The 26,222-nt window shown below is 49.4% G+C and overlaps 1 protein-coding gene across 4 annotated transcripts in view; it reads right to left on the reverse strand.

The window, feature by feature from the left end:
• Positions 1-26,222, reverse strand: part of CKAP2 (cytoskeleton associated protein 2) — a 248,826-nt gene that overhangs the window by 78,914 nt on the left and 143,690 nt on the right. For all 4 annotated transcript variants that reach the window (XM_078657257.1, XM_078657259.1, XM_078657258.1 and 1 more), the window contains one exon: positions 1,134-1,329. In XM_078657257.1, coding sequence (XP_078513383.1) covers positions 1,134-1,329 — 196 coding nt within the window. The remainder of the gene's footprint in view (positions 1-1,133; positions 1,330-26,222) is intronic.

Here is a 26,222-nt window from a genome sequence, read left to right on the forward strand (position 1 = left end):
GGGGGTACCTAGAATGGCATTGGATATTGTACAGAGGTCCAAAGGGCCATCTCGGCAGGGAAAAGGCTTACTCTGAAGCAGTGCTGAGTCCAGAGCCTTCACAGTTGCGACGTCAGGTGCTGTTGGAGTACTAAACTTAAAGTCCGGTCCTCCTTGGAGACTGTCCCAAAGTGATGCTGGGCAGTGTTAAAGACATCAAAATAACCTACCAGAAACCCTTGCTATGGGAGATGTCATATGGAACAAAAAGATTTAATGTTTAAATTTAAGGACAGCAATTGGCTACAGAGAGGAAAAGGCAGGCACTGTGGAATGGCCCAAGGGGGCATGAACCAGCCTCATATTTACAGTTTGACTTCTGCATCTCCATGCATCTAAAGGCCAAGGGTCATTACTGGGTCCCAGGCATCACTTGCCAGAGCTGTGGAGATTCAATAGGACATCAGATTTAAACACCATCACTTCAACTGAGTAAAGTATACTGGACTACATCTTCAACAGAGCCCATTTAGATCTTTAAAAGCGTATATGTTCCAAAGGACCTTAAGCACCTCGAAGAATAAGTTACCTTGGTTAACAATCTTTCTTGTGAATACTACATCTACCTGCAACTTACTCACGCTGCAATTCCATCCATGGACCAGACTAGATCTGTAAAACTCTTGCATAGTTCTTCAACGCCACAACACTAGGTAATCCATCGGACAGTTCTCGGAGCTATAAAAAAGGCACAACCTAACACACTGACATCAGTTCCCATCTTTATTCAGTGCTCTTAGTTGGTCTCTTCCCGCACTGCAAAAATGTGCCCGGAGTAACTCTTTCAAATTATTAAAGGTCTGTGAAACAAAAAACTTTGGCCACACTAGACTGGAGGAAAGGCATCTTACAGCAAGAGTGTACTATAATAGTCTGAAAAAAGGCCAATCCCATCTTCATTAAATAAAAATAAGTAGAAAATGGAAACGAAATGAGCCGCATGTTGCATTCCACACAGACTGCTGAATTAAGCTTCTACAGCATAATTAAGCCTTTTTGCATTGACGCATTGTAAGGAAAGGTATGCCAACAGCCTCACAGGTACATTGAAATGTTATTGAATGCTAACACTGTACATATAAGTACTGGTATACCTGATTTAAATTTGTGCATTCAGAGTCCTTTTCATCTGCTTCTTCCTCGGATAATCTTTGTAGGTCATCATTTACGCGCTCTGGGATGATAGGAACGGTTTCTATTTGCACATCAGGCGGAAGCACCTTAGTTTTTACCATCGGTGGTCTTTTCATAACCTTCCCTTTTGAAGCTTGCCACCGAGCAAGCCGAGCCCTGTGTTCAAAAATTGACAACGTGAGGTCAATTAGAATCCATAACTATTATAACGAGTTAGTATAAGTGCGGAAGAAAACAAAGAAACCAGAAATTGCAACGACAGATTAAACATATTTACAGTTTCATTAGAACCACAAGTTATTTTGTATTTATTTCTAGCCCACGTCCTTACTCATCCTGATCCACATGGACGTCTTTGGAGGAAAGAAAGGTGAGCAGCACTACAGCACCTAATCTTCCCACTTCCCCATCAGTTCAGTTTCAGGTAGCGAGTAATCTAGACAAAGAGGGTAGAATATTTCTAAATAAGGGACTAGGGGCCAGATGTAGGTCACCAAATACCGGTCGGTAACGGCCGATTTCGGCCGTTACCGACCGGTATTTGGTGATTGAGATGTAGGGGGCCTATATTTCACAGAATCGGTAAAATATACCGATTCTGTAAAATACCGAATCGGTATATTTACCGAATGGGTGAATCTATATGTAGGTGGCACTGGAAACATTGCCACAGGCCCCTAAGAATTCGTTATTTACCATGTAATACTAATGCATGGTAAATAACGAATTTCTGTGTACATGCACATCTGTGCATGTACACCTGTGCCATGTGGCACACATACATGCCATGAGGGCATGTATGTGTGTCACATGGCACACAAGCCTGAATCAGGGGTGCAACAGGGTGTCAAAGTGACACCCTGTCCCCCTTGTAAATTCGGTAATTTTACCGAATCGGTATTTACCGATTCGGTAATTGACATTGGTTCCTATGGGCCTCACGGCCCTAGGAATCAATGGCAATTACAGAATCGGTAAATACCGATTCGGTAATTACCGACTGTTACAGATTCGGTAAAAAATTCGGTAAATATAACTACATTGCATTTACCAATTTGTAAATACCGAAATCGGTAAAATTCGGTATTTACAAATCGGTAAATGCCCTTTATCTACATCGGGCCCTAGGTGACAAACAAGCTTTTCCTTAATCTACCCTTCTACTAGACCCACTCCCTTTTCAAACAGACAGGAAAGCATGGAATGCCCCTATACTACACATTGGTGTGAAAACAGGTTACAACTAACATGAAATACTGCATTCTCTCAGGTTATACACCTCTCACCTATGGCACTGGCCCACTCTACAGGGGGAATGAATGGAAGCAACAGTAAATACGGTGTGCACATGTTCTCCCTTTGGGACAATTGCACCAAAATAATATGGAGAAGGAAGAGCCTTTATCAGGAGTATTTCGTCACACTTCAGCAGCTAAAATGGAGGCTTGCTGAAGACCGCTCAATAAGTGAGGCCAAATTAGCTTCTAGTCAAATGCAGAGTGCACTGGAGGCACAATAGAAAATATGTTAACTGTACTGGATAACTGTAGTTACAGGTAGTTATCCTTTATAGATTCACATGCTTGAATCATTCCTAGTCGAAGTGGGAGTCCCACAGTACCATAATGAAGCAGTAGAGTAAAAGTATCATAGGCGATAATGGCCCTAGACCAGCAGATTAATAGCCTTTCCATGTCCTTTATTTATTTTTAAAAGGACCAAAGTTTAAACTATAACCAATGAGCTGCTAGCACCCCTTTACACTACTCTGAAAAGAGGCAGAGTCCCTCAGACTTTCCATCCCAGTGTGAGTAATATCAAAACTAAAAGGGGAGCCTCTTCAGGGCGTATCACATGGGAATCTATGAAAGATACCAATACTGGATAGCTGCAGTTACAGGTAAGTAACTTCTTTTCTTATCCAGTCTTTCATAGATGCACATGCTTCAATCAGGATAGCCAGCAGTATTATGATAAAGGGGATTAACGTTAGCGGATGGTGGGTAAAGTGGATATACATTTATAGAGAAAGCATTTAAAGAGCTAAATGATGGAAATATATATCTCAACATGCAAACATCTTCATTGACATTAAGATAAGCATTAGTGCAAAAACTTTAAATAAGCAAAATGATACAAAAGTAAGGGGACATTTAACCTCTTGAATATAAATAAGAAAAAAATACCTGTATTTAAAGAGGTCGGCCTTATTAGAATAGAGGACGCAACACCGCCTGACCCGCAGCTGCGTCAGTATGCTGCGCGGATTCCAGGTCGAAGTGCTGAGTGAACATGTGGATGCTCTTCCACGTTGCAGAGCGGCATATTTTCTCCAGTGGAAGGCCTGTAAACAGAGCAGTCGCAGTGGAGACTGCCCTCGTTGAATGCACTTTAACTATTCTCACCAAAGGCGTGCCCGCCTAGATATGGCAAAATTTAATTGCTGAGGTGGTATATATGGCAATGGTTGGTTTGGTCACTGTGGTGCCTTGATCACCTTGTCCATAGGCCACCAATAGCTTGTCAGTCTTGCGGATTCGCTTAGTTCTGTGCAGGTAAAATTTGAGATATTGTTTAATGTCCAAAGAGTGTAGAGGTTGTTTAGCAGGTGTGATAGGATTTGGAAAGTAAGTCCTGAGAACAGGCTCATTAAGGTGATACGTGAAGGGAACCTTTGGGATGAATTTAGAATTTGTCCTGAGGATAACAGAGTCATCCGTGAAGCGAAGGAAAGGTTCTTTAGTGGTAAAAGCCAGCATCTTATTAACCCTTTTGGTAGCTGTGAGAGCTAAGAGAAGAGCGACTTACACTATGAGAAATTTGAGCTCAGCTCAATGAACTGACTCGAATGGTTGCTTCAGGAATTGCGAGAGACAACATTAAGATGCCATTCCGGTGGATGGGGCTCTCGCCAGGGGGGGGGGAAAGGTTCAGAATAACCCTTTCATGAATTGCTTTGCAAACCTTGTAGAACAGAGACAATTTGATAGAAGAGCGTATATATCCAGAGATTACAGCGAGGTGGACCTTTACTGATGCGTAGCTCAAGCCAGACTTCGACAGGGAGAGTAGATAAGGTAAGATCTGCTCTGGAGAATAGCGGAACAGATGCAAATTGTTCCGTTGGCACCAAATGCAGAATCTTTTCCATTTTATCCTGCAAGTCTTGTTGGTGGCCTCCGCTGTACACTTGGAGAGAAAATCTCTGCATTCTTGAGATCCTTAAATTCCGAAATGTGCATAAATCAGGAGCCATGCATGCAATTGGAGAGATGCTGGTTCCAGGTGACACATCTGATCCCTGTTCATGGTCAGAAAAGATTGCATTGTAGAAGCTCAGAAAAAAATAGTATCGATTGGCCTACCTGGGGGCGATCAGCAGGAGACGGCTTTCTGCTTTCATCTTGGTGAGGACCTTGAGAATCAGTGGTGGGGGGGGAAGGGGGGAGGGGGACACGGAGGAAGGGGGGGTGAAGAAAGAGGCCACGGGGTGTCTGGGGACAGTGTATGCATATAATCACAGACCACTGCATCGAAAGGGCATTTCCTCACGATCCTGGGAGAGGGAGTCTGCTGGCATAAAACTGCCATTTAGTATTGCAGTCTGTGGCAAAGAGGTGCAGTGATGGTTTCCAACATTTCGAGAACACCTTGTCTAGCTTATGTTGGTTCCCCACCCACTGGTGGCTGCGGTCCTTTGTCCTGCTGAGAGCATCTGCGAGAGTATTACGAAGTCCTGGAACATGTTTAGCTCTTAAGATTATCTTGTGATCTATGAGCCAAAGTTCTTCAGCTTCATGGAAGAGTGTTGGGGGCCTGGTTCCTCCAGGTTTATTGATGTGATAAATGCTGGACATGTTGTCCATACAAACCAGCACCAAGGATCCGGAGATCCGTGGGAGGAAAGCTTGCAGGGAGAGGAATAGGTATTTTAGCTCCAGGCTGTTGATATGCATTAGTAGTCTGAGGGAGACCATTTCCCTTGCATTTGAAGGTCCTGCCAATGGCCTCCCCAGCCCTCCATAGAAGAATCGATTGATGATAAAATCTGGAAGAAATGGTAGAAATGTGAGACCTTCTGAAAAATGTGGTTTGAGATACCACCATGTTAACGCTTCCCTCATGTGTAAAGTGATGGAAATCAAATCTTAGAAGGATCCAGTCACTTGTACCCACTGTAGTTGGTTATTCATGCAGCGGTCTCATTTTGCGGTGAGCTAGTGAAATTAAATCGATTGCCGAAGAAAGCATGCCTAGGAGTGATTTGAATATCCTCACTGAAGCATACTGTCTTCCTGCAATGAATAAGAATAACTTTATTCGGTTACAAGAACCATAAAAGTTTGCCAAAATATACAATCCACTTTTAAAACTTTCATAGCATTTTTGTGCAGCAGCATAGGTAAAACGATCAAAGAAACAACTCCTAGTATTTGCACAATTAAAAAAAAAAAAAAAAAAAAAAGAGAGTATAATCCTGGTACCAAATACCCAGTACGACGAGCTGCTTTGCCAATCATAACATTTCATGAATATATAAAAATGTATCATTTAAAATGACAGCATACCTGATCTATTGTGACTCAGCGTTTTCTAATTGTCTTTGCAACTTTAATATAATTAGTTACTGCAGTGAAAATGACAGCGGTAGCCCAAGAATGCAAAAAAAAATTAAAACCTTCAGTGTAGGTACAAGGCCTGATAGCCCTCAAAAGTGGGGCTAAGAACGTTTCCCTCTGCTCTTCATAAAGGGGGCAAGACAGTATAAAGTGCAACGTGCTCTGAGCTGCCAGATTATTGCATGGGCAAGGTGTGAGTTTGTCGACCCTTCCTGATTGTTTTGGGAATGCCACCACCAAGTGCATAAACGTGATCTGGTTCAAAGAAATCGGGTCTGTGCATTAGTAGTAAAAGTTAGATACAATTGCCGTTGTGCTGGAGACAGATGTGAGGGACCGGTAGATTCAGCTTGACAGCGGTACTCGGTTACCCCAGAATGGTACGTCTCTTTTATAATAACTTTCACGTTTATGTTAATGCTAGCAGGGTAGTCCTAGTAGTGCCCGAGACCCATCTCATGTATCGCATAGATTAATGCAGTCCTTAATGACTTCCCCTGTGAACATTAATCCTTCAGACAGACATATTTTTGCCCATAGCAGAGGAGCAATATGTATTCGATCCTCTATACATTCCAACCCCAGCTCACTATGAAAAAAGAACCTGGGGCACTGTTTGGGGTCATCAATAGCCTTTTTATAAATTTGTTTTCCAGACGCTAAGTGGCAGGTTTTATGGCAACACCACACTCCTGCCCCATAAGATGCAACAGGTAGGCATTTGGTTTTATAAAGGGTAACCAGCTCTATGTTGCACCCTTGCAGTAATAAGAGGATCCCAAGTCATAGTGTTATTAAAAATGTTCCCCAAGTATAAAAAGTTGCCAGTTTATCAATAGTCTTACCCCTTACTGCAAATTTTATAGTTTTAGTCGATTTGGGGCGACACACAACATAAGATTTAATAAAATTGACTTTTAAATCAAGCGCCATCCTAAAATCTGTAAAAGCATGGAGTGATTTTTGGAGGCGGTTTGTTGTCATAGCAATTAGACCGGGTTACCTCCAATTCGGGGAAAGTCAATTTCCTGCTCTATTAAAAAATCCCTCTAGGGCATTAGTATAAATCAAAAAAATAGGAAAGGAGCCAAAAAACACCCCTGCAGTACACCTTCTGTGAAAACAATAGGCCCAGTCTCTCCCCCCCTCTCTCAACACCCATTTTCCCCATTAGAGCCCATAGTTTCTCCCGATTAACAGTATCGAACGCACTGGATACGTCCATGAAGGCCAGGTAGATAGGACCCTTCCTGGCCTTCATGTACTTGCCCATAATCAGGGACAAATTGAGGCCCTGCTCTATGGTGCTCATCCCCTTCCTAAACCCATATTGTGTTTGACGTGATCCCTGTGCCTATCACCCAGGTCTCAAGTCTTGCAAGGACGACCCTCCCCAATACCTTAGCCTGGTGTCGATAAGGGAGATTGGCTTGTAGCAAGCAGGATCACAACTATAGCCGTTTTCGAACACAGGAACCACAATGGCCTCCTTCCAAGTTGCTGGGATTGGATCAACCACCACTGCTTTAAAGACATTGGTCAGCAACGGTGACCAACGTTTGGGCTTACTTTTAAACAAATCTAATGGGGCACCATCGGGACCTGGCACTTTCATACAGATTCCCTATGCTAAGGCCTCCTCAACCTCGGCTACTGAAAGGGATACACTTAATTGGAAGGTCGAGGTTAAGTCTGATGGCAAATCGTCACTTTTTTCTTCTAACTGAATAAGATTTGGGTTAAATAGGACCAAGAAATTAGATTCCCAGGCATCCACGAAAAATCAGGGAATCCGTGTGCCTGACCTAGGCTGTAAAAAAAAAAAAAGGGCAATTAATAATGTCCCAAAAGCTTTTAGAATCTTGGAGGGCACTAGCTCTCACCAGATCTTCCCAGGCTAATCTCCTTGGTTCTTCTTTCCTTTGATTTAGAATACTTTTATAGGCCTGTCTTGCGCTTTTAATTTGAGTTCTATCACTAGGCTTGGCATGTGGAGTCATTTTAAGATTCTTCTGTGCTCTGGAACACTACGTGTTGAACCACCGTGTTTCCCAGGGTTGATTTCTTTTAACTGATCTGGTTAGTCTTTTGGCTGTACCTATAATGCTTAGTGCTAAGTTTGCCGACCGCCCTCCTCTCGAGAGACGAAAGCCTTGTTCTGGATTGAGTCCAGTTCGGCCCAAGGAATGTCACTGACTGGGAACAATGGATGCTTGCACAGAGTTTGGGGCTTTTAACAATAAGTCGTCCAAGTAGGGGAATACTTGATGACCTTGCTTTCATGAGGTGACTGCTACTAGGGCCATGCACTTGTTGAATATCCGAGGAGCGGATGTCAGACCGAAGGGAAGGACCTTGAATTGGTAATTGGTACAAGCTACTGTGAATCTGAGGTATCTGATGTTTGGGATGGATGGGGATATGAAAATAGGCATCTTCTACACTAATGTCATGTAATGTCCACTGTTGAGGCGCTGAAGGATATTGAACAGTAATCATCCTGAAGGTTCGCTTCATGAAGAATGAGTTTTCTGAGATCCAAAGTAGGTTTCCACTCCCTTGATTTCTTGCGTATAAGGAAAAAAACAAAAGTAGAATCCTTTCCCCTTGGAGTCACAGGAACCCCTCAATTGCTCCCTTGGAGAGAATTATTCTGGCCTCTTGTTTTAATAAGTGAAGACAAGGATGGTGCACTACCCTGGGCAGAGTGCTTGGTGGTCGTTCTAAAAACTCCAGGGTGTGGTCATAGTTGACCAAATTTAACACCCATCTGCCTGGTGATGTTTTGCTGGTGAAGAATGTGGTTGTAGATTCACACCAACAGGAAGGGAGGGGATAATAGCTAGTACCTGACTGAGGTTGCTGCTTGCAACCGTGTCAAGGCCCTAAAATGGTGGGTTTTTGCGGGAGCCCTGCCTAAAGAAACCAGATGTAGATGGTGGTCTAGGTTCTGGCTGCTGGTAACCTAGGTCTACACTGACTGGTAGGGCTGGTACTGCTGGATGCATTGGTATGCACCTCTATAGCTTGAAAAAAACCCAGACAGCATGCTCCCCTAAAGGGCAACTTTCGATATTGCTGGGTGCCAAGGGATTTGGCGGAATCAGTATCAGTCTTGATGGCTAGCAAGTCATCAGTATCCTTGCCGAATACATTTTCACCATCATAAGCCTTGCCCAGGATCTTTGATTAGACTTCATGCTTGAATGAGGTCGCCTTAAGCCATCCTTGGCACCTTAATACTGCAGTGCCGGGCAGTTGTCCAAAGCCTGTGGTGGCTATATCTATTGCGCAGTCAAACACCTCAGAGGCGTGCATTCTCCTTCCATTAATATTTTCTTGGCTTCCTGTCTATTAGCCTGTGCATTACTTTACAATCTGGCGATTGAAATGCTAAAGCAGCTCATACGGTTATGACGGCCATGATGAAGCGTTTGCAAATATTATCCAAGCGGTGCCTGAGATGTGGCTGAATCGGGCCTGGGGTGCCCTGTAAGGAATGAAAGGGAATCTTCTGGGGTCCTATACATAGCAATCCATGGCAAAACAGCAGCCATTGTGGCAGGAGTCTTAATTACATTAAACCTATCAAGCCAAATATTGTCAATAATAGGGAGGGAGCATACAGACTTCCTGGTTTGTTCTTTAAAATTATAAAGGAAGCAATCGGATTGCTTTACTGTCATAGGAAGATGGAATCTGGTAGCCGCTGTCTCAATTAAGTAGTGAATTTCTCCGAATGAGAGTCTACAGAGTGACATGGAGGAGGGGATTGTGCAGGAATTATAAATTGAATCCACTGGTGGTGGAGAATGAGGATGATAAATTTCAACCTCTTCAGTGTTACTATCCGAAGAGGATGGGTCGTCCCTAGGAGGTTCTGTCTTTAAGGACAGAGGTGTCCTAGAAATAGCAGGAGGAAGTCCTGCTGGAGTAAGAGTAGCGATAAGCTGTGGTGGTGATGGCAGTTCAGTACACTCTTCTTGTGGTTGAGGGAGACTGCTTCCTGAAATCTGATAACATAGCTTGCAAGTCCTGGCTCAAGGAGGTGTGTAGAATACCGTCTATGAAGGATCAAGTAATACCTATAAGGCTCAAGCTACCGTGGAGGAGCGGGATAATGTTGGTAGAATTGTTCCTAGTCATCATAGTCCTCATACTCCACTGGACATGTAGATGTGTAGGGCTATGAGGAGTCCCAAACGGACAGTCATGGTCAGATTCTTCCGTGTCTAGTAAGTGGCTTGGTGGCAAAGGTAAGACCTTGCATGGGGGAGGAGGTCCTGCTGGAGTAAGAGTAGCGATAAGCTGTGGTGGTGATGGCAGTTCAGTACACTCTTCTTGTGGTTGAGGGAGACTGCTTCCTGAAATCTGATAACATAGCTTGCAAGTCCTGGCTCAAGGAGGTGTGTAGTATACCGTCTATGAAGGATCAAGTAATCCCTATAAGGCTCAAGCTACCGTGGAGGAGCGGGATAATGTTGGTAGAATTGTTCCTAGTCATCATAGTCCTCATACTCCACTGGACATGTAGATGTGTAGGGCTATGAGGAGTCCCAAACGGACAGTCATGGTCAGATTCTTCCGTGTCTAGTAAGTGGCTTGGTGGCAAAGGTAAGACCTTGCATGGGGAAGTGACTTCATGGCAGGAAAAGGTATTAATCACTTTGGTAATACGTCCTGTTCTAGATTATAGTCATCAGCAGGATGGAGCGGTCTTACTTAGAAGTAGGTGACAGGACCACCATTGATGGATCCGAGGTCGACAGGACCGCCATCAACAGATCAGACATCCACAGGACAGTCAATGGGATCATCGTTGGTGGAGTTAGTGGCTCCGTTAACAACTGTATTTTAGTAGATGGTGTTGCGTCGACAATGGTCAAATTCTTGTCGACAAGAAGGGAGCACCGATAGCCACAGTTGACTTCTTGACAAAAGTGTGGTAGTCGTGGTCGACGACTGCTGTATTGCTGGTAATGGCGCTGTAGAAAGTGACTTCTGAGAATATTTGCCTCACTGGATCCGACGACAGGGCAGACGAATATAGTTTCTCGGTAGCAGAAGAAGCAGATTGTGAAGACGAGGTTGGCTCGGAGGAGAATTTTCTACGTTTCGCCTTAAGGAGTCTTTAGCCTGGTGGCATCGCCTTCAATTTCTTGGTCTCCTCAGACATACCCTTCTAGGATCTGGCTCTTTTGCGAGACCTGCAAGAGGCGTCCCAGTCTTCATCTGAAGATGCTTTCTGCTACTTAAATTTATGAAGCCCCAAGAGCAGTCTGCCCTCTCTATTCCTCAATGTTTTAGATGAAAGTACAACAGATTTTGCACTGTTTTACCTCATGTCAAGGAGGGAGGCTGTAGATTCAGTATGTGGGTCGTCCACATGAACCCTTTCCCTCCCACAAGTCTTGCAGGGACTGAAAAGTCCTTTGTCGGACAGAATACCTTTAAGGTTGAAAAAAGCTGTTTGAGAAGAAAACTAAGCAGAGCTCTGGGAGACTCCCTTCACACACACAACATGTGGTGAAAACTTGAGGGACTCCGCCTCTATTGGGAGTGTTCTAAAGGGTGCTAGACGCCGATTGGTTATAGTTTAAACTTTGATCCTATTTTTTTTTTTTTTTAAAGGACATAGATTGGGGGGGCGTGGCCAAGATGGAGGGCTGACCGGACGCTCTCGTCTCGAGCTCCCGAGACCCCAGTGCCCTTGTGCCGTTCTGCACCGCCGATCTCCCCCGGATCTGGTGGCGGAGAGACCCGGCGTGGCTGGGGAAGCAGCGGAGCGGTTTGGACCCCTGGCGGCCCCGTAATTGCAGCGCGGCGGCTCGCCTCGGACATCCCTGGAGCCGTCGGGAGCGGCGAACCCGGCGAGGACACGGGACCGGAAACAGCGACCCGCAAACGCGGCCGGGGACATTCCGGAGCGCTGCTGAGAACCGGCAGCCTGACGTGGCACCTTTCTCGGGCTACCGCTGCGGCTTGCGGCGGAGGGCTGGTGGGTGCGACGATACACCTCCCGGACTGAGGCGGGGGAGGAGCCGGAGTAGGGCCGCCACGCAACTCCGGGGATTGTCCGGGCCGCGAGGCCTACCCTTGAGCGGTGCTTCTACGCCTTCCAGGCGTTTGATGTGATTGAGCTATATTGGGTAAAAGCTGTCTCTTTCTGTGGAACACTGGTTGCTGCAGACAACCCATAGAACATGCCCAAAGGAACTGTGGTAAAAAAAACTCTCCCTCTACATGCATGATAGATACCACAAGTACCCACACATTAAGGTTGGATTGTCAAAGCACCACTACATCATAAAGAACCACCTGCCTGAAGAAACACTGAGAAATTATCAAGTTGAGTGTGCCCTCTTCTTTCAGGAGCTTGAGTGATGGCTGTGTGATAGCTCGGCTTGGAACCACGGGCCAGTCTTTCCCGAGACACTTATAGTAACCATCACTGAGACCCACGTGCAGAAGCGGGACTGCTGATAGCGGGGGATGACGGGCCCGGCTGCCCCCTCGTGCGGGGCGGGAGCCTGACTGGCCCGGACCAGAGTACTAGTGCCCGGCCTGCGCAACGGAGCGGGCCTGCGTGCCGGCGGCCTGCATCACATCGGACCCTCGTCCCTCATCGGACGCATCGCCAAGTGCGAGGTGCGCCCTGGGACACGCTGAACATTGCCCCGGCTGCCTGAGACGGCGAATTCGATCAGGGGGAGACCCGGCCCATATTGCTTTTCCCTGTGGCGCAGTGTGCCTTTCATTAGCCCTTGTGGTGTAGCGCTTCAGGCGTCGGCCCGTAGTCCAGCACTGGGCCATATCAAACGGGGGAACGCCTGCCACTCCTGGACACTGATCCTTCCCGCGCACCTGGGTTGGGCACCTGCTGGGGGAGTCCGTGGCGCCCCCCCCCCCCCCGACGCCTTGGAGCCCCGAAGTCCCGCTGACTTGTCTTGGGCTGAACAGGACACCGAGAAAAGCGAGAAGGCACAACCCCGATCTCAGCGCCACTGCGCCCAGCCGAATCTAGTGGCTACCCCCCCACGCCGCACCCCAACTCCTATGATGTCGAACAACAGAGGGGGCAAGAAAGGAGAGCGCACCTTGCCCAAAATGCTGGGCAGGGGGGCGCCAAGACAGGACCGGAGTCAGCCAGCCCCGAGCCCCCCCACTAGCTCCCGGGGTGCGGAGGGGGGAGAGCCCCCGGTCACCAGGTCCTTCCTGGAATCACTGTTCGGCACCCTCAGAGAGGACTTCCAGACGTTGAAACAAGAGGTGGCCGGGGAGGTCCGGGAGGTGCGGAGAGAGGTCGACGCGCTAGGGGAAAGAGTATCCACCGTGGAAGACGCTAATCAATCCCGGGACGAGGAGATTGCGCATTTGCAGCAGGAGGTCCTGCGGCTCCAAGAACAACAGATAGACCTCCAGTCCCACGCCGAGGACCTCGAGAACCGGTCCAGGCGCAACAACATCAGAGTCCGCGGTGTTCCATCTAAGGAAGAGGGAGACGACACCGCAGCCTACTTAGGGGATCTGTTCCGCGACATTTTGGGAGAGCCCGCGGACTTCCCGGTGAAGATTGACAGGGCGCACAGAGTGGGCCCGCCGCGCCGGGCTTCGGCGCCCCCCCCGGACATTTTGGCCTATCTCCCGGATTTTCCCCTGAAAGAACGAATCTTGCGTGAAGCACGGCGGAACAAACCAGTGAGCTTTCGGGGTCATCAAATAGCCCTGTTTCAAGACCTATCGACGATCACACTGCAGAAACGCAAGTCCTTCAAGATCGCCACGGATTTTCTACGGGAACACGACACGCAATACTCATGGGGACACCCCTTCAGGCTTATCTTCCGTTGGAACGGAACACTGCATCAGCTTCGGTCCCTCCAGGACACTTGCGGAGTGCTGGGTCTCACCGCAGCGGACGACGATGTCTCAACGCCTAGACGCCGCCGAGCCTCCAGGGAGGGATGGCAGACGGTCCGGAGGCGGCGCCCTGCGCTCCCGTCTCCACGACCGGATTCTCCCACGATCAGGGCTGAGATGGACAGCGCCATACGGGAGGCGTCCAGAGATGCGACGATTGGTGGTGCGGCCTTGACGGCCTGAGCGGACTCCGGGGGGAGATCATCTTAGCTTCATCACCATTGCAGGTGCGAGGGTTCTGGGGGGCAGGGGGGGGCTCAGAGAGGGCTTAGGTGGTGGCTGGACGTCCACTCGAATACTTTTCCACGGACTAGCCCGTTAGGGACCAGACTGGGACAATGGGGTTTTTTGAGCAGTTGGGGCTGGGGTTGAGGGGGGAGGGGGGGTTGCGGGGAGTTGGGCAGTTCAGGGGTTGTTTGGAGGGTGGGGAAGGGAGGAGTACAGGGGTTCTGCTGGACTGACTTGTTTTGCTGCTCTGCATGCTTTACCCTCACACCTCTTTCTCAGGGCTGGTTGGGGATGTTTGGGGAGGGGACGGGGGTTTGTGCTGTGCTTTCGTTTTTTGTTGCTGTTTTTGCCATGTCCTTCCTCGACAGGTACAGAATTCAGAATGGCGTGCTGCGAGGTTAACGCATTTGCTCCGACCCGTATTGGTTGTCTGCCCTGCTTTCCCTACTGATTTGGGCTCACTAAGCGGCACTTCACGGTATACTCATGGCCCTTAAGATGGTTACCCTTAATGTGAAGGGGTTAAACAACCCGATCAAACGTAGGGCACTGCTGTCCCTCCTAGAAAACACCCAAGCAGATATCTGCCTCTTACAAGAAACTCATCTTTTGGCCCGGGATTGTCCCCGGATGAAGTCCCCCAAATTCCCGATACAGCTTTTCTCCTCAGGGACTACTAAAACAGCGGGGGTTGCAATTTTGGTGTCCAGACAGTTTAGAGGGGAGGTCCTCTGCAAGGTGGCGGAACAGAAGGGGAGGCTACTGGCGTACAGGGTTAGGCTGGGGGGCATGCTGTTCACGGTGGGCTCCATATATAGCACTAATGACCGCCAAGATTTGTTTCTACAATCAGCCCTGGAGGATATCGCGATTACACCAGACCGGCAAATAATCATTGGGGGGGACCTGAATATGGTCTTTAACTCTTCCTTAGATAGATCTGCGCAGCGACGTCCACACACAGGGGAATTTTCGCAGCTGAGTACCTCCCGATTGTGGGATCTTGATATGCACGATTTATGGAGACGCCTACACCCCACCACGCAGGCCTATTCTTATTACTCTCACGCACACAGAACATACGCTAGACTAGATTATCTCTTGGTCATGGGACCGGTTGCTGTGCTGGCGACTGCGTCCGATATGGGGGTTCTTACGTTGTCTGACCACGCCCCTGTGTCGGGCTCCTTTCAACTGCCGCCGATGTCTCCCTCACGAGGGGTCTGGCGTCTAAGGGATACCCTCTTACATAAACAGACGGTCGTGAAACAGATTCGCGACGCGATTTCTGAGTTCCGGACACATAATGAGAATGGGGATACCTCATGGGCAACGCAATGGGCTACCCTGAAGACGGTGCTACGGGGTGAGTTTATCGCCATCTCCTCCGCGGAGAATAGGGAACGTCAACAGAAAAGGGACGAACTTACGAATAAGGTACGAGAACTGGAACGAATGCATCAGAGGACGGGGGCCCCCAGAGTCTGGAGGCAACTCAAAGCAGCCCGGAAGCTTCTCTCCGCACTCGATATGGACAGGGCGGAGTACGCAGCGCTGCGTCTGAAACACGCTTATTACACTGGCGGTGACAGATGCGGCCGACTCCTCGCGAACAAACTCCGGGTGAAACACCAACAGGTTAAGGAATTGTCCCTTCCTGATGGCACCTTGGCCTCGGAGGACCACCAGATCGCGGACGAGTTCCGTCGATACTACGCTAACCTATATGCGGACGCGCCCTCCTCGGCCTTGGCCGAGAATGGATATCTGGCGTCGGTCGACCTCCCTGTCCTTAGCCCGGAACAGGCAGAATACATGGAACGTGACATTAGGCCGGAAGAGGTGATTGCGGCCATCTCGCGACTTAAACCTGGGAAAGCCCCGGGACCCGACGGTTACATCCCCCTTTTCTACAAAACTTTCTGTCAGGAGCTAGCGCCACTGTTGACACGGCTCTTCAACTCCTTTGCTGAGCCGGGAGCTATACCCCCGGACTTGCTGCGGGCGACTGTATCAGTTATCCCCAAACCGGGGAAGGTCCGAACTGAATGCGCCTCCTACCGGCCGATCTCGTTACTGAATGTCGACCTCAAGCTTTATACGGGGATCCTAGCGGCACGTTTGGCGCCATATTTGCCGGGCCTGGTGGACCCAGACCAGGCCGGGTTTGTTCCAGGCCGACAAACGGTAGACAATACTAATAGGGTGGTCCATGTACAATAAAAAGCCTCCCGTATACCCGGGGAACGCATGCTGCTCTCGGTTGACGCGGAGAAAGCGTTTGATCGGGTGCACTGGCCTTACCTTGAGAAAGTGCTCTGCAAATTGGGTGTGGGAGAGAAATTTCGCACCTTCATATTTAATTGCTACAAATCTCCCGCCCCGACGGTGCGGGTGAACGGGTGCAGCTCCGAACAATTCGTGATTGGGAGGGGTACCAGACAGGGATGCCCCTTATCCCCGCTGCTCTTCGCTCTATACATGGAGCCGTTTGCCCAGAGAATTCGTCGAAACCCGGCTGTGACCGGCGTCCGGATGGGGGGCCACATCCATACCATTAGTCTGTATGCAGATGATGTGATCCTGATGCTTGATGATCCGAAGGAGGCGCTCCCCGCTTGCGTCGCCGAGATGGATGCCTTTGCCGCGGTTGCGGGTTTCAAGATGAATATGAGAAAGTCGGTGGCCCTGGATGTCTCGCTCACCACGGCCACGAGACTTGAGCTGCAGGGACGATTCCCTATGCAATGGTCTAGGGAGCTGGTCCCGTACCTGGGCATACTCCTGGCGCCTTCTTTGCCCGCCATGGTGACCGCCAATTACGCAGCCATGGGCAAGAAACTTAAGGAGGAGCTCTCCCGCTGGAGCAAGGGCACGCTGTCGTTGCTGGGACGAGTCGCTGCGGTAAAGATGACCCTCTTGCCGCAGGTGCTATATTTGTTTCGGGCCCTGCCGCTCCAACCACCGAAGGGGTGGATACGACAGGCTCAGTCCGACATCGGCCGCTTTCTGGCAGGGCCGCAAGCCCAGACTTAAGAGGGCCCTGTCCACGCTGGCACCTGAGTCTGGTGGACTTGGCATTCCGGACCTGCATAAATATTTTCAAGCGGCGCAGCTACGGTATTTGGTGGAGTGGAGTAAATGGGAATCAGACAGACACTGGCTATTCCAGGACCAGGCTGTGGCGGGCAGGACCCTACAAGAGGTATCCTTCATGCGCAGAAGTCACCGCCCCCCTAATCTCTATGCGTCTTTTGTCACGCAGGTCCCGCTTCGTGTATGGGACGCCGTGAATGCTGCGCATGACCTTACCACCTTCCCGTCTCCACTTACACCGCTGATTGGGAACCCTGACTTCCGGCCCGGGAAGGAGCCTGGCGCTTTCGCGCTGTGGCAGACAGCCAGATGCTGCGCTCTGTTTCACGTCTATGGCCCGGAGGGAGCCGTGTCGTTTGAAGACCTTCGCCGGGACTACCATCTGCCCGAGACTGAGCGTATGCGGTATTTACAGGTACGCCATTGGGCGTTCCAACCACAGATACGGGTTTTGGCTGACCGGAAACTTACCCCGTACGAACTGTGGCTAGCGACGCGTTCGTCGGACGCCAAGCTCATCTCGGACCTGTACCGTCTCTTACAACCCCCCACTTACCACATCCATAACCCGGGGAGGGTTCGCTGAGAGCGGGAGTTGGGGAGGGAATTGAGTCACAAGGAATGGGACGATATCTCCTACCGGGCACGTCATTCAGCATACCACACAGGACTCACCGAAACCTTTACTAAAATCTCCACATACTGGTACTACACACCTCAGAGGTTGCACGACATGAATCATAACATCCCAAACACTTGTTGGCGCGAATGCGGACAGCCCGGCACGCTTACACACATCTTGTGGGATTGTCCGAAGCTGAATCCCTACTGGAAGGAGGTTTTGGACGAAATAGACCAGTGCTTTAACATTGAATTACCCCGTTTCCCAGCTTATGTCCTACTAGGGCTACCTAATGGCTTGATGTACCCTTTACGATCCAGGAGGGGTAGACAGATAGCGATTGCCTTGGGCTCAGCGGTCCAAAACATACTTATATATTGGCGCTCCACCAACATTCCTACCTCCATAGGGTGGCTGCACAGGTTATGGCACGTTCTGGGAATGGAGAAACTGTCCCTCACGGTGGCGGGCGAGGTGGACAGATTTGAGGACTTGTGGCAACCTTTCCACACTCTGCTACAATCGGAATTTAAGGAAATTACTTGCCCCCGATACCTTAGGCTGCTAAGGCTGACGTCCCAGAGTGCCTAGTTGAACTGGAGATAGGGGACATTAAGAGGCGTAGATACCTTGCGATGGGGACGAATGGGTAAGATATTTGCTCAGCACCAGGAAGGGAGGAGGGAGGGTTCTTCTGGGTGGGGGAATGGTGGGGGGGGGAGTTGGTTTTGGAATTTGTCATCATGGCACTCCCGCCTAGCATAAGGCTCTCCAAGTGCTCAGGTGATACTGTATGGCGCTCTGATGGCGCCGCTGGAGCGAAGATTGCGCATTTTGTTATTACGATGACTGTATTCATTGTATGTATTGTTTCTCCCTGTTTCTTAAACTGCAATAAAAATGCTTTAAACCTAAAGGACATAGATGGGCTATTAATCAGGTGGCCTAGGGCCATTATAGCCTATCGAACAAGTTACTTACCTTCGGTAACGCTTTTTCTGGTGGATACAGTATCTGCCTGTGGATTCCTCACCTTACATCTGCTTGTGGATTCCTCACCTTAAGAATAACCCCTGTGCCAGCATTCCGCGGAAACTTTACCTAGCTCTGCACACCAACGAGATCACCACAATGCCAAGGCTCCTCTCGCGACTCCGCATGACGTCACTGGAGCCATAAGAGCCTCGTCAGTGTGATGTCAGTTTCACCCTTTTTTTCCCATGCCTCCAAATCGGAAGGGTGATCCGACAACATATTCAAAAGTATACAATATTCAATAACAACACAGTGCAAAATCAAAAGGAAAGCCAAAGAGCAACAGCATTTCCTAACATCACACAATGCAAAATGATACATCAAAATCAAACAATCATGCTAAACAAAAACACCTTTAAGGTACACAAGGGTGGACAACGGGGAGAAGGGTGGGTCAGTGAGGAATCCACAGACAGATGCTGTATCCACAAGAAAAAGCGTTACCGAAGGAAAGTAACTTGTTCTTCTGATGGATACATCTGCCTGTGGATTCCTCAACTTATGAATGGATTCCCACAGCAGCCCCACTCCCGGAGGAGGGTGTCCACCCTTGTATAACCAAATGTCCTGTGACAGCGCACGCAAAATGGCCCTCCCTCCTCATTTCGGAGTCCAAGCAATAATGCTTTGCGAAAGTAAATGTAAATGTAAATGTATAGGCATTTATATAGCGCACTACTTACCCGTAGGGTCCCAAGGCGCTTCGACCGCTGCGAAACCCTTCCTGGCTTCCCTGAGAGATGGTCCCTTAATGGGTATCTCCAGGGTGAGACCAGGCATCCCCGGCGGTCTGGTGGGGCCGTTAGTGAAGATGAGGCAAGCTAATGCCCAGAGTTGCCGAGTGTGAACGCTGATCAGAGTGGGCACCGAGGCGAGAGAATTATCGAGTCCGCTGACCCTGGTCCAGAAACCTGCCGCGCCGGGAATCGAACCCTGGTCCCGGGCCGTCCTCTGCTCTCGGGTCTGCCGCCTCTAACCAGTGAGCCACACTACTTCACAAGTGTGGAGGGAGGCCCACGCCACTGCCTTACAAATGTCCACTACAGGTACACCTCTGGCCAAAGCAGAAGTTGATGACTTGGCTCTTGTAGAATGAGCCCCAATACCTTCAGGAGGCTCCTTGTTAGCCAAGGCATAGCGGATCTTGATGCACAAGATGATCCTCCTGGATAGAGTGCGCTTGTGCACAACCTTGCCCTTCATATGTCGAACGTAACCCAGAAAGAGCAGATTGTCCACTCGCAAGTCCTTCATCCTGTCCAAATAAAAGCTCACCACTCTTTTAGGATCCAGGCGGCGAAGTCTCTCCTCCTCCTTGGAAGGGTGAGGAGGAGGATAAAACACAGGAAGAGTAATGGACTGCCCTAGATGGAAAGGAGTAACCACCTTAAGCAGAAAAGCAGCCCTGGTCCTAAGGACCATCCGTTCAGCATGTATGGTTAAAAACGGGGGTTTTGGACTAAGAGCCTGAAGCTCACTCACCCTCCTTGCGGAGGTAATAGCCACAAGAAAGACAGTCTTAAAGGACAAAAGCCTCAATGGACAACTATATAAGGGTTCAAACGGGGAGCACATCAAGAAAGCCAAAACAAGATTCAAATCCCACTGAGGCATCACAAAAGGATTAGGTGGAAACCTATTAATGAGGCCTTTATTTAAATCTCCCGTTGTTTTGATGATGTTTATTAAAGACGGCTGATCCGGCAAACAAAGAAAAGCCGAATAAGCCGACAAATCTCCCTTAACAGTGGCCACAGGGGGCGTGGCCAAGCAGCGAGGCAAGATAGCCACGTAGGGTGCAGCTCCGGGACCGGCCCCGTCCTACCGTCTATCTTGTCCAAGATCCGGCCTGCCCAGTGGCAGATTTGTGAGTCCGAAACGTAGCGGACACAAACCCACTAATCCTGACCCGTCTCCAATATCGGAGACCGAAGTTCCGGCCACTGCGGAGGTGGGGCCTTGCAACAGGGCTCGCACCGGAACCCAGTGTCGTGTGGGGCAGAGAAGAAGCTCCAGAAGGTTGTGGCCAGTGTGCTCCCGCGCTCATACACAGAGACCCCACCGGTCCTGCTGTAGATGAGTAGCCCTGGACCTGTAAGCTGTGAGCTGTAGACAGGCCGCCGGTCTGCTCCAAATCGCCACCAGACGAGGACCGGGGGGCAGAAATTGGTGCTGCCTGGAACTGTTCTGCGTTGCTCCTCGCCTCTTCCCCCCCAGAGTGCAGACTTCGATTAGCGGCCGCATGAACACCTTTGTTGGTCGGAAACGGGGCTGCCGCTAACCCGCTTAGTCACCGGAGTTCGTAGACTCTACCGCTGCAGAGGTGGGGCCTCGCAGCGAGGCTCGCGCCGGGACCCACAGTGTTACGTGGGGCGGCGGGGAAGCTCCGGAAGGTTTGGCCAGTGCTCGCGGCGGCGCCGCATCTGGAGGGCGCCGCCGCTGCGATGGGAAGCCCGCTCCCATGCCTCTACACAGTGGACCCTTCATCCATCGTCATACGGGAGTGGCACTAGATCGCTTGGTGTGCAGGGGGCGGACAACCTACTTGCTCCGCATTGCTACCTGGCACGGACCGGGGAGCAGATTTTGAGACAGCCAACACCTGTTTTGCATCGTCCCCCTCCACCCCTCCTAGAGTTGCAGACTGTTACTAGCGGGCGCGGGGGAGACATGCGGCCTCCTGGAGACCCTCGGCTGCGCAGTCACAGTCCCCGTGGTATTGGTGGAAATAAGGCTGTTGAGCCCCCATATTGTCATCAAGTGATTGGTGGACCCACTGCGCCAGGAAAGGTGAGACCCGCGGCCTCCGGGAGCCGCTGAGAGGGCGCACAGACCTGGATTGTCCGGAGAGATTCCTTGGGCGGCTGCCACATCCATGTCCGGAACGGGAACATATCTCTTTGAGAATAGCCCGTCTGAGAACTAATTGACTGCATACAGAGACCCTCTAACATTCAAAGGATCTAGGCCCATTCATCGGTAGTGGTGGGGCTGCTTTGCCCAAGTTCAGATGTCCAGACTGGTGGTACTTGGAGGGAGCCATGATGGAACGTGTCAAGACCGAGGGTGTCCGGGGTTCAAAAGCTTTGCAATCCAACAAATTGGACCGTTATACTGTCCCAAAAGAGACGCAACAATCCTGAATCCCGGATGTCCAGAGAATCAGCCTCAGGGATCTTGCTTTTCAGTTCGGATTTTGCCACAATCCTAACTACAGGCCGAGGCACTGTCCTTTAACATTAGAAATAATAACTTCTAACTTCTTCAGATGCTACTAATCTACCGACCACCAGGGGTCCGACCGCCTTTCTCTAGCTCGCTCCAGACGTTTCTGGAGTCTTGCTTGGACACTCCAACATTTACTGTTTTGGGGGATTTTAACTTCCATTTGGAGGCCAATAATAACCCGCATGCATCTCACTTGGGCAATCTTGCAAGTTATGGTTTGAATCAGCTTGTAGACGAGCCGACATGTGGCTGGCCATACGTTGGATGGTATTTTTACCAACAACGAACATCTTAAGATAGTCCGCGTGCAACCTTTACCATGGTCGGATCACTCTGCAATACATTTCTGTATAAACCATTCCCCTAATATTAGGGGTTGTAGGGAAAGGTCAGGTATCTTTAAATCTCGTCCTTGGAAATCGATCCAAAAGGGAGATCTGGCAACCGCATTGGCGAATAATCCCCCGGTGGTGACTCTTGACCCTAATACCTAGTCGGAAACTTTGACAGCTGGCTTAGTTCATCAGTAAATGTCTTCGCCCCGGAAACCGGCAAACAACTCCATAATAAACGTGTTAGCTCACCTTGGTACACGACTGAGCTACGGCAAATAAACATTTGGAGATCAGATTATAGTGCTGATCATAAAAAAAAAGACTAGAATTGCGCCTTAGAAGATCATAAGGCAGCCATAAAATTTGCCAAATCAGTCTAGTTTACGGAATAAATCCTGGAGGCAAAAAACTCCTCCAAGGAGCTGTTTAAAACAGTGTCAGCGTTATCAAAATGTCCGGGTGACAGAGCATTTGTGCCGGACCAAAATTTTGTGGAACAGATGGCCGTGTTCTTTCAGAATAAAGTTCAAGTGGTATATGATGGGCTATCCACTGCTGCTTGTGTCTCAAAAATACTGTGGATCACCAGGCATCTCTGCCAAGGTGGTCTTATTTTTCCACACTGGAGAAGGCTAACGTTGCCAACCTGTTAAACACTAAATCAGGTTCACCTCTGGACACATGCCCCCCCCCCCCTATATATTACATCTGGTATCAGAAGTAGTAAGTTCCACCTTGACTCCTTTATTAAATTCGATCATTACTTCTGGGGAGTTTCCCTCCTTGTGGAAAAAGGCATGCATTAGTCAGATCATAAAAAAGGCCTCCTTAGACCCCTCGGAGCCAAAACACTACTGCCCAATCTCCCGTCTTCCATTACCATCAGAAATCGTGGAGAAAGCCATGAACCTAGAACTGACAGAATACCTGGATAGCAGTAACATTCTTGACTCCACACAACATGGCTTGCGCTCGCGGCACTCCACTGAGTCAGCTTTAATCATGGCCACAGAGGAGATCCGTAAAGTGATGGATGGGGGAGGCAGAGCTGCACTCATCCTGTTAGATCTGACTGGAGCTTTTGATACTGTAAATCATGCAGTATTGCTGCATCGATTAAAGGAAGCGGGTATAGAAGATGTGGCTCTGACTCTACTAACGTCGTTTCTAATCTCGTGAGAACAACTAATCCACTGGAATGGCCTGCAATGGGGAATCTTCCATCTCCCATGTGGAGTCCCTCAGGGCTCGGCCTGGTCTCCGACATGATTTAATTTATATGTCAGTCCTCTGGCTCGGGTGATCAAAGAGCACGGTATAATGTTGGTGTCGTACGCTGACGACACTCAACTAGTGGTCTCAGTGACACAAAATGTGGGGCTTACAGCTGCGAGATTTCGGAATTGCCTTACAGATGTAATGATCTGGATGAATTCAAACTTTTTAAAGATAAATACAGAAAAAAAACTGAGGTTCTAGAGTTTGGGCAACTACCCTCGGTATGGAGCCAAGCCTGGTGGCCTCCTGAAGCAGGCACCTGTCCAGTCCCCGTGCCCAAGGTTAGGAACTTGGGATTTGTGTCTGACAAGGACCTTAAACTTGCCTCACAAATAAATAAAGTTTCCTCATCATGCTTTTTCACCTTAAAAATTTTTACGGAAAATTCTGCCCTTCATTCCTCTGTCACTTCGAAAAACAGTGGTCGGAGCCTTGGGACTGTCAAGAATCGATTATTGTAATGCCCTATACTTAAGGGACAGACCAAAAAACCTCAATCGCTCCAGAATGCAGTGGCTCGGGTTTTACTTGGCCTACCCAAATATCACCCAACATCTACGGTGATTAAGGAGTTACACTGGCTCCCAGTCCATCAGAGAGTGAACATTAAAGCCCTAGGCCTACTGCACAAGGCTATATATAGAGGAGGGACTTGGGATACTCAAACTTTGTTCTCGGTATACCAGCCCAAACACTCTCTCAGGTCAGCCAATACAGGATTGGTCTGTGTCCCTAGAACAAAAAGAGTTAGATGGGGAGAAACGGGTTTCTCCTACCAAGCGTCCATTTTATGGAACTCCCTCCCCGTGACAATCAGGTTAGAATCCAATAGGGCCGTTTTTAGAAAAATTATAAAGACCTGGCTCTTCTCAAAGCCTTAAGATCTGTTGCGGTCTGCATCATATTTACCTAGCGCCAAGACCCCTCGGCATAAGAGCGCTTTATAAGTATCTCAGTCAGTCAGGAGGAGCAGGAAATCTCACTTAAAGATGTGATGGAAGCAATCACTGGTGAAAAGGCCTCCCTGGATACAGCGGCGATCGACGTTAACATCAGGGCCGATATGGGCAAGCTGAACGAGAAGGTCAGGCAGGTTGAACTTACCACTGCAAGTCTACTAGGTGATGTTACACAGCTTCACGGAGAGATCGGAGACCTTCAGGACTTTCGCAAACATACTGACCTCAAGCTGGACTACTACGAAAGGCTGCCTTTGTCGCAATAACCTGTGCATCCTTGGGGTTCCGGAAAATTCAGAGGGACAGTCCCCGGACCGCTTTGTCGAGGACCTCATTTTAAAACATTTGCAACCCAAGGGCCTCAGTAAGTTCTTTGCCATCGAGCGTGCCCACAGGGTCCCGGGCGGAAGACCCAGGCCGGGCGCTCCCCCGCGGCCCATGTTGGCGCGAGTCTTGAACTGTGCCAGACATTATTCTCCAAAACTCCAGGGCGGGTGCGCCCCTACGGTATGAAATTTCCTTCTTTCTGGATTTTACGCAGAGGGTGCAAAGGCAGAGGCGGTCGTTCCTATTGGTCAAGCGCATCCTTGGAGAGCGGGGACTGAAGTACTCCATGCTGTTTCCGGCGCATCTTCGCATCGAGGAGAGTGGTTCTTTGAACACCCCGAAGCCACAGCAGACTGGATCGAGAGCCTTGGCGCAAAGAGCCCGACCGACCGTAGCAGCGGTGAAAATGAGAACAGTCAACCAGCTTGAGGTGGAGAGCCATTCAACGGCGGAGTCTGGACTAAGTAAATGGGGTCGTGAAGGGTGGGGGGGTTTCTACCTTCATAGTTTTGGGGGTCGTGGACTCATTTGGACCAGAGGTAATTGCCTGTAGGTTTGCATTTCTTTTCTGGGGCCGGGGTAGGGTACGCCTTAATTCCCCCCCCCCCTCCCCCCTTCCTTTTTTACTTCTCCTTTCTTTCTTGAATCCTTTCAAGGGAAACAGGCACTCTGCAAGTTTTCTATGGGCAGTTTCAAGCCCAGAGTGCAGGGCAGCGGGGTTGTTGGGTGGGGGTGCGTTATGTTGTTGAAATGTTTATTCCATCAGCGACTTCTATTACAATATTGACCTGGAGAGTAGGAATGTGTACTGTAAGCTCTAATCACACAATTCGCAATGGCTTTAGGATGGGACAGTGGGGTTAAAATGTTAAGCTGGAATGTCAATGGACTGGGGGACAAAATTAAACTCGGCGTTGCCCATCAATATATAAAGCACCATGCCCCGGACGTTATCCTACGTCAGGAAACCCACTTAGTTGGTAATGTATGTAAGGCGCTGCACAGAGGGGGCTACGTTCTATTAGCCCACACAGGGTTTACCACGGGCTCCTGTGGAGTTGGAATACTCATGAAATAATCCTAATCCTTTCCCCTGGTACTGCAAGAGACCTGGACGGACGACAGAGGGAGATCTGTTGGGGTTTCGGGCACTTGGGAGGGGCATCCCGTCACTTTCTTTTTGATTCTCCCCCACCCCACCCGCGTGACCTCCCTCGCTCAGCCTGTTGGCTACCTGATTTTGACTCCATGGGACTGGCGGACACCTGGAGGGCCCTTCACCCTAACACACTCCAATATACTTTCCATTCTGGGGCACATGGGAGCTTATCCAAGATGGATTACTTTCTAACCCCGCATCTCAAACATCTTGCCAGGGGCATCTCAGATCACTCACCGGTCT

Source organism: Lissotriton helveticus, chromosome 8 (genome assembly GCF_964261635.1).
Source record: "Lissotriton helveticus chromosome 8, aLisHel1.1, whole genome shotgun sequence".
Lineage (NCBI taxonomy): Eukaryota > Metazoa > Chordata > Amphibia > Caudata > Salamandridae > Lissotriton > Lissotriton helveticus.